Below are 9093 nucleotides of genomic sequence, written 5' to 3' on the forward strand. Positions count from 1 at the left end.
ACTGGACAGACAGTGGTGAAGATCAGGCTCCAGGGGCTCCCCCCACCCCCATGTGGGGGTGTTTTTCGGTTATAACTGTATCACAGTAGTGTTACCGGCATCACTGAGGAGGACTAGAAATGTTAAATTATTCTGTGCTGGAATGCTCCTGAGAAAAAAAATGAAAGCTTATCTTGCCCCAAATGCCCCGGTGAGTTCAATGGGCAGCCACGATTCAGAAGTACCGCTCTGGAGGTGGACAGCCTGGGTTGAAACGTGGCCTTTGTTTCTCCCTAGCTGTGTGATGTTGGGCAAGCTAGTTAACTAGGACGTGGGATGAATTACATCACCTTCCTCCTGGGGGCTTGTTGGGAAGATTATATGAATTAATATGGATAAGCACTTACAATTGCTCTTGGCATATAGAAGAGCTCAGCTCTGCTCTTCCACAGCAATAGCCCTTCCATAGCCGTTTAGACCACTGTTCTGTCTCCCTCAAGGCATGTCCCCCAGTCCCCAGCATGTAGTAGGAACACATTTTTGAAGGGATGAATATGATATCAATTCCACTGAGCTTACTTTCCTAGTCTCTGCAGGTCAGTCTTTCCTCACAAAGGTTAGAATTCAAAACTTCCTTGGGTGATGGTTCTGGTCATTCTCTTTGCTCCAAGTGGCTTTTCTCAGATCCCCCTGTCCTTGGTTTCTTCCTTGATTCCTTTCTTTTGTGTTCTATTTTATCCATCTTTATGCCATTTAAAATCTGTCGGCTAAGCACGAGTCTTTTCCTTGTCAAGGGCTTAACTTGTGGTTTGGCTTGGAGATCCTTGCTAGTATTTGTCAAAATCTTTTAAACTGGCTCCTTCTGGCTTACCATTTTAAGTTCCTTGTTTTTGTTTTGGGACTAACTGAAGCACCTATCAGCTTAGAAGAGAACAAAATCTATCAAACTGTTGACTTACGTGAGGCTCAATAACCAAATCAATGATTTTCTTTGACGAAGCTCTCTGAAAATGGATTATTTTGGCATCAAATACATGGTCTCTGCATTATTTAAAAATACACACTGTTTTTAATGCCAGGATTCATAGTTTAACGTCTCTTTGATGTAGTCTTCCTAGTTATCAAAAATACCTGTTGAGAGGCATTAAAAACTTTTAAAAGGAAAAGTATTAAAATTGCTTTTGACCTTTTTTTTTGGTTATTTTTTCTTTCTTTTTTTTTAAGATTTTATTTATTTATTTGAGAGAGAGTGAGTGAGAGAGAGCACAAGCCAGGGGGAGCAGTAGAGGGAGAGGGAGAAGCATACTCCCCACTGAGCAGGGAGCCCGATACGGGGCTCGATCTCAGGACCCTGGGATCATGACCTGAGCCAAAGGCAGATGCCACCACACTGACTGAGCCACCCAGGCGCCCTTTTTGGTTATTTCTTTGAAGAATCATTAAAATCCATCATGAGGGCAGATATATAGAATCATACATAGCATCGACAGGTATTACCAAAAAAATAAATGGCTGCTCATAGAAGTAGAGTGGGGCCCCAAGTAAACTAAGGAAAACGAGAGTAGAAACAAAAGAAAGACTATATTCAAATGCGGATTCTTTTCTTTCTATAGGCAGCAAGGAATTGTCTGGTCAGTGCTGCAAGTATAGTGAAAATATCGGACTTTGGAATGACGAGGTATAATATATATAAATATTTTTTGTTTACTCATAAGAGGGAATCTTATATCTATTAACAAACTGAAGATGTCAATAGGCATTGCTTTTTTTTTTTTTTTTCCCCCTGTGAGGAGAATGTTGATGTGGTTGCTTGGCCTGTTGCCCTGCTTTGAATTTTAGGACATAACCCAATGTTAGCTGTGAGGTAAATGGATACTTTGGACTATTCTTCGGATCTTCTTTCAGGTTATTTTCAGGCGTAACTTAAAATTTTTAAAAATGTCTCAATCTACTTGTTACATGCATGAGGTTAAGAAAAAAGCTCTTCTGACATATGTATATTTCTGAAAGATAAAAGGATAAATTTGTTTAGTTCCGATTTTTCCATGTCATTGTCATGCATTTCTATGATCAGGTGTAGTAGTTGACTTTAAGACTACGACTCAAGTGTGGAAAATCTTTAACCTCATTTTCTGCCACTCAATGCCATTGATATATATATATTTTTAAATGTACTAAAATTTAATCATCCATAAAAGCTGTAATTTAATCTGACAGCAAAACACAAGAAGCAATATTAGAGTTGGTTTTGAGCTCCCTTTCCTTCAGGTTGCTAAAAATTCAATGCCCGTGAATTCAGAGTTTCTCTCTGACTCGCTTCAGGGTCAGACACAGTGTTTCATGGGGCCACGTCCTGGAGAGGGCATGTCTGGTCCTTGTTGTTAGCCGCTGACAACTGGTATCCTTGCAGCCACCATCCTCCTGTTTTGTCCTTGGCTGAACATCTGCATAGGCGGCTGCTGACTCATCCCCAATTTCTGTCTGCAAGATGCTGTCATACGGGCATTCTCCATGCTTAGAAACCCCCTGGAGCTATCTAAGGCCCTATTTGCTTAGGAACATCCACAGCTATTTGTTTTGGGGAATCTTTTTGCTTTTCCTGGGGCTTGACCTGGGGAAGAGGCACGGGTTCTGTTTTGCTCTTGAATCCCAGCAACCCTCAGTGGGGCCTTCTTTCCCTGTCATGTCAGTGGGGCAGGCCTTGTAGAGCACAGGGGACAGCACCCTGCCGCAGTCACCGACTACTGGCTAATACTGCTCCCCTTTCCCTTTGTTCTTTGCCACCTCCCAGCTCCAGAGGTTCGTTCGTTAGAGGGATGGATGTTGGGGTGGGGGTGGGGGGAGATATCACTCTTATTTATGAGCCATTCTCCCCAGTATTGTAACAGCTCAGTCCCCCTCCTTCTCTGGAAAGCTTAGACTTTTGAAACTCAAAAGCTATGAAAAATGGCTCTTTCTCTTTTGTTTTCTATTAGCTACTCTTTCCCTGAGTAGGATGACTTCTGGCTCAATAAAGGGCTTAAAGGTGGGGTGAGGTAGGGTGCGTGGGAAAAAAAAGAGAGTGTGAGGAAGCACTAATAAATAATTAAAAACTACTCTACTGCACACTCCAGGGGCGACAAGTTAGTCATCATCTCTTCGCTCTTCTCTCCAGATTCTTCTCTCCAGATTCCCCTACTTGGATATTCCTGCCTACAAGCCTCAAAAGAGAGAGAGGGTTTAATATTTTTGTAGTTTTTAAAAGGAACTGGTAGTTATTACTGATGTCGTACAGGGCCATTTTAATGCACTGGATATTTTTCACATCAAATGTATTATGTTCAATACTCTTATTTCCCCCTTTCTCTGCCTCACAAAACCCATCTGCATGAAGAAAAAAAATAAGGCATCCAGCTTTGAATTTATTCTTTGCCATATATATATTTATTTTTTTATTTCCTTTTTATAATCTTGGTTGTTAGAGCACTCAGCATGCTCCTTTGCAGAATTAAGAATTTGTCAATATGAAATAATCAGTGGGTTCCCGATTCCAATCGGTTTTGGATTGAAGATTTGTTTTGGTTTTCTGAGACCCAGATAAACCCAGTTGAGGCTTGGTTTAAGGAGGAATCACTATATAGGATACCTTCCCATTTTGGTAACAAGAAGAGAAACTTTGGGGGGTAAAAATGCTTTCTCTTTTAAAAATTTATTTATTTATTTGAGAGGGAGAGATTGAGTGGGTGGGGGGAGGGGCAGAGGGAGAGGGAGAGAGAATCCCCAAGTAGACTTCCTGCTGAGCACAGAGCCTGATGGGGCTTGATCCCAGGACCCTGAGACCATGACCTGAGCCAAAATCAAGAGTCAACTGCTTAACTGATTGAGCCACCCGGGCACCCCTGCTTTTTCTTTTAGAACTTAAGGTAGACTAAGGGGGTTTGAACTAAATGAAACTTGGAAGTAATTAGCACAATGTGCTTTGAATCTAATGACCTTAGGTACGTTTTGGATGATGAATATATCGGTTCTTCTGGAGCGAAGTTCCCAATCAAGTGGTCCCCTCCTGAGGTTTTCCATTTCAACAAGTACAGCAGCAAATCTGACGTCTGGTCATTTGGTGAGTAAATTTGATGTTCATTTGATGGAGATTGATTTAATAAAAGGCCAATCTTTTTTAAGCTTTGATTTCTTAGTATGATGTGGGGTTCTAGAAAGGTCTTCTTGTAACTGTCCTTCTGTCTTAAGTGTTCTAAACACATCCAGGCTGTCTTTGGCAACTGGTATCATACACCTTCTTATATAAGTCTACCTTTTGGATCTTTTCCTTTCCCGATGAGCATTTGCAGGAAAACCATAACAGAGCGTCTACTGATCTAGAAAACAAAGGCAGCCACCTTTTTTACACCACAGAGACTTGCAAGGAAAATAGATCTAAGGTGTCACTGAATTTCGAGTGTAATTAATAAACTTCATTTCTAACTACTAAGCAAGACTACTGCATTTATTTCATTACCTTCAGATTTTGTGGTATTTTAGATGTAGGCCTCCTTGGGAACTGTCAATTGGAGTTTATATTGTGTAATGTTCTTCATTGAGAAAGAGATGTTGCAGATCCATGTCCAGTGGAGTCTGTTCTTTGAGTTGATTTTCAAAAAGTGGCAGTCAATTTGCAATAAGCTATCTATTCTCTTTCACCCAGACCTCTCTGGATAGCTTCTTGGGTTTGGAGACACCTCTGTACCCTCAGAAGGATGTGAATTTTATTGTCCACGTAAGGTGAAACTTGTATCATTGATCTCTTTAGTTCTCCACTGACTTTTGGTAGTTTTGGCAGGTGACATTTTATGCTCTACAGGAGAGCAGTCAAGTTGTGAGACTAACAGATAGCAATACAGGGACCTCATCAAGTGGGTGCAGAACAATTAGAATATCTGAGTTTTACCTGACCACTTGTCTCTATCTCCCACTGGACAGTGAGCTGCTTGAGCCCATGGACTGGTTTCTAGAGACTTCTGGCTCTAGCATATGCCTGGCCTCTAATCAGTGCATAATACATATTCTTAGAATAAGTGAATAATCAAATGAAGTTCAAATGGGAGCCTTGAAGGAGTTTCACTAATCAACCAATCAATGATTATAGAACACCTACTCATGTACCAAGCCCCAGCTAAATATTCTGCTCTACCCAGCAGTCTCATCTTTCAGCGGGCAGAGAGGAACACGTGCCTTCTACTGGCTGGTAAACTCTTGGCCACACAATTTTGTCATTTTCTATGGGGTGGCAGAGAGGCTTGCTGATTTCAGGGTGTGAAGACAGGAACATACTTAGAAATGAAAAATGTTGGCAGCGTTTTCTTTCAATCGGAAAGAGGTCAAGACCAGTGGAAAAGAAAGGCATTGTTTTCACTTGGAATATTGTCAGATTACAGGCCTGTTTGAAAACGAAGATGCACACGGGCTGATTCCTAGACAGAACTGTTCTCATTCTGGACCGATTATAATGCAGAGGCTGGAAGAGGAAAATAAGGCCTTGTAGTTTCAAAGAGTTCTTTCAGTTTCAAGTAACCTCTTGTTTACATGCATTTCGTGTTGTAGGAGTTTTGATGTGGGAAGTTTTCACGGAAGGAAAAATGCCGTTTGAAAATAAGTCAAATTTGCAAGTTGTGGAAGCCATTTCTAGAGGCTTCCGGCTGTACCGGCCTCCATTGGCGCCGATGTCCATCTACGAAGTCATGTATGGCTGCTGGCACGAGGTGAATGTTCCTTACTCTCCTGGGAAGGTGGGCAGTCCCAGCATCGGAGAACAGGCCTGAGCGTGACAAACATTACCCCAGGGCTCCATGGGGGTGGGGGGAGGAGTCTGTTTCTTGATGAGGACCCCTAAGAGCAGGAAGTGCTATTTCTGTCTGAAACTCCCGCTGCGAGGTCGAGGTCGTCAGCCCATTTTGTTTTTAATGATGGCCTTTCACCTGAGGAATTCCGCGCCTTTTTCAGGTGTTCTTTGTCTGAGATTGGTTCTTGCAGAAACTCTTGTGGTGACTAGAGCCTCAGGGGTGAGATGTACCACTCCCTTTGAGAACTGGTGGGTGGAAACTAAGGGTAGAATCAGGTTTGGTAAACACTGACGTGGAAAGAGAAGGATGTTGTTTGTATTTACTTCATTCTACTATAATGTGTCTTGCTTCTCCAAGGCTAACAGTAATGGTTTTCATCTCTTTTTTGGCACTCAAGATTCCTGATAGATTAGGAATAAAGACAGAAAGTGTGCCAGGAACTTGTACTCAGGAAATTCCCTTTGGGGGGAGGGCAGGGGTCAGCCCAGTTTTTCTTTTTCTTGAAATGCCACACTTCAAAATAAAGCCAGACATGTCCTGTCTTTTCTGGGCACAGACTCAACGCACCTCTCCCCTTTGTATCAGACTCCCCTGTGACTTTTGACAGCTTTCTCTTTCCAGCTGACAGTGTCTGTCCAGAAATACCACAGCTGGATGAGGAGTTCCCTCCCGGCTGAAAAAGAAATCACTTGATTCGCAATCCACAAACACTGAAAAACTCAATTATTTCAAGAGCAGTGTAGTTGTTCACATTCCAGAGAAGTATTAATTTTATAAAGATCCTTGATGTATGATAATATTTTACATATGATGAACTGCTCCGTAAGGAATCTTGAAACACAGGCACATGTTAAGTGAGCTGTTAGCAACAAATGGCTGTCTTAAGAGCTTCCCTGCAATAACAATGTGGATAGCTTAGAAATATATACTGCCTTTGGAACAATAGACATGTACAGTGCATAAAATATAATACTTACTGAGATTTTATTTATCTGTGGGGAGGAAACAGAAAAGGGAATAAATCAGAGGGTGGCAGGAGGCCCGAGTAAATGATGCCAGTCTCAAATGGTAGTCCAAGCATTGATTAAAAGAGTGTTTTTGGTTATGCTGATTTATTTGTTTGCAAAAGGTGATTTGCCTATAACTTTTTAAGGTAATCTAAATGCCCTAAGTGTTTAGGCACCTTTAAATTCAAATGTGATTATATTATCACATACACACACACACACACACACACTGATATACACATACTGTTTCATAGGCTCTTCTACCTGCAGAACGACAGCCTTCTCCAAAAACTCCAGAAATTATTCCTGGAACCCCAAGGAGAACTTGAATGTGTGCTTACACACCCTTCTGCTTGGTCCTTTTTATTGATGCCCTCTGTTTATAAAGCACTAAGGGTGGTGTCTCCCCACAAACTCTGCAGCCAGGGATCCTTGTGAGAATGTGGCTACCACAAGTGGTTCTATTTCCCATGGATTTTTTTTATTATGTTATGTTAGTCACCATACATTACATCATTAGTTTCTGATGTAGTGATCCATGATTCATTGTTTGCGTATAATACCCAGTGCTCCGCGCAGTACGTGCCCTGTTTATTTCCCATGGATTTTAAAGATGCCAACAGTGTCATCTTTTGTTCTTCATGGAGCCAAAGCCAAACCACATCCCTTGGTGAAGTAAAATAAACGTTCCAGTCCTCGTCTCCGTGACCAGGGATTTTGTTGAAGGAGCCTTAAGACAGCACAGTGGGTGCTCCAGGACCTGCAAGGACCCTTATTAAAACACGCCTTTTGCTTTCTGATCGAAATCCTTCTTTCTACAGGGGATCAAGTCTAGTAAATAGCTGGGCAGAGCCTGAGAGCCTGGAACTCTGCATGCCCATTCTCTCCCAGCTCTTCCCTTATCCCATGCATCTCAAGTCATCCAAATAGATCTCTAGGGCAGTGCTATCCGACGGGACTTCCTGGGACGATGGGACTGTGTTATGTCTGTGCCGTCCAATAGGGTGCTCATGCCTGGCTATTGAAGAATTGAAAAGTGGCTAGTGTGACAAAGAACTGAACTTAAAAATGTATTTAATTTTCATTAATTTAAATTTAAATGGTCTCAGGTGGCTTGTGTTTTTTGGCAGCACTCTCTACTCTTATAATTTCACACTCATGCTTCACTCAACTACCAATCATGCCCGGTGTGTCAGCCCAGATGTCTTTCTCTTCTACCTGTGGAGAACCAGCCTGGTTCCAGGTCCCTGCCAGCAAGTTCCAGAGCTGGTATCTGAGTGAGGTTCAGGCTGAGCTGACCATCTCTGTTTCTCTCCTCTAGAAGCCTAAAGGCCGCCCTACATTTGCTGAGCTGCTGCAGGTTCTCACAGAGATTGCAGAAACCTGGTGACCTGAATAGAATGCCAACCCAGAGGATCATCTTGCAAAATTATCACAAAAGGAAATTCTGTGTGGGGTCACTGATGATGAACACCTTCCTTTAGAGTGGCTAACTCCTAGAAAGAGTGCAAAGATCACAGGCTTTTCAAACTTTAAAATTTAAGAATATTCTGGAAGTAATTTTTCTACACGGATGTTGGAGAGGGACTTCCAAACTCTCCTTTATTCTGTACTGTTCTTCGTGTCCCATTTGTGAAGAAGGGAAAAATGCTCCATAACCATCTTCATAGTGGCTGCTCTTCATGAGAATAGCCCTGAGAGCCGCTGAGGGTATATGAAAACTTGACCCATTACAGAGCTGAGGAAATATCTTTTCTGAAGAGGAGTGACATTCTTTACTTCAGGGACTCACTGAAATAAAGAAATTCGGCTAACTCATGGAATAAAGGAGCCTTCTCTGCAGAATTTAATGCTTCTGAGCTGTACAGATCTTTATGGAAAATGCACCTTTACAAACCACATGAATGTGAACATTCTTAAGCTGTCTTTTATAATCTTCCTTATGTTATTTAATAAATTGGTTTTACACGTATCTGATTATTTTGGAGACAGTTTCTTGTATTCCAGTTTTTTTTTTTTAAGTAGGCGTGGAGCCCGACATGGGGCTTGAACTCACGACCCTGAGATCAAGACCTGAGCTGAAATCAAGAGTCCCATGCTTAACCAACAGAGCCACCCAGGTGCCCCACTGTGTTCCAGTTTTAAACACTGTGAAGGCAAAGTTCTTTGAACAGGACCTGGTGACATTTCTATTTCCAGTAATATCCATTGTCAGGGCAGTTCAGAACCTGAATTTCAATGCTAAAATTTCATACTTTGTGTGAAATTGGACAATTTAAGAGACTTTTTAAAAA

At 41.8% G+C, this 9093-nt stretch overlaps 1 protein-coding gene across 2 annotated transcripts in view; it reads left to right on the plus strand.

The window, feature by feature from the left end:
* TXK (TXK tyrosine kinase) overlaps positions 1-8771 on the plus strand; it is a 59439-nt gene extending 50668 nt beyond the window's left edge. Inside the window, exons 12-15 of one of the 2 annotated variants that reach the window (XM_028100526.2) lie at positions 1593-1657; positions 3957-4075; positions 5554-5711; positions 8121-8771. In XM_028100526.2, coding sequence (XP_027956327.1) covers positions 1593-1657; positions 3957-4075; positions 5554-5711; positions 8121-8189 — 411 coding nt within the window. In that variant the 3' untranslated portion in view covers positions 8190-8771. The remainder of the gene's footprint in view (positions 1-1592; positions 1658-3956; positions 4076-5553; positions 5712-8120) is intronic. The other variant, XM_028100528.2, reaches the window with a different exon arrangement.
* The last annotated feature ends 322 nt before the right edge of the window (positions 8772-9093 follow it).

This window comes from Eumetopias jubatus, unplaced genomic scaffold, assembly GCF_037043125.1.
Source record: "Eumetopias jubatus isolate StellerSeaLion01/CBP00866 unplaced genomic scaffold, mEumJub1_p1.0 scaffold_2, whole genome shotgun sequence".
NCBI classification, from domain to species: domain Eukaryota; kingdom Metazoa; phylum Chordata; class Mammalia; order Carnivora; family Otariidae; genus Eumetopias; species Eumetopias jubatus.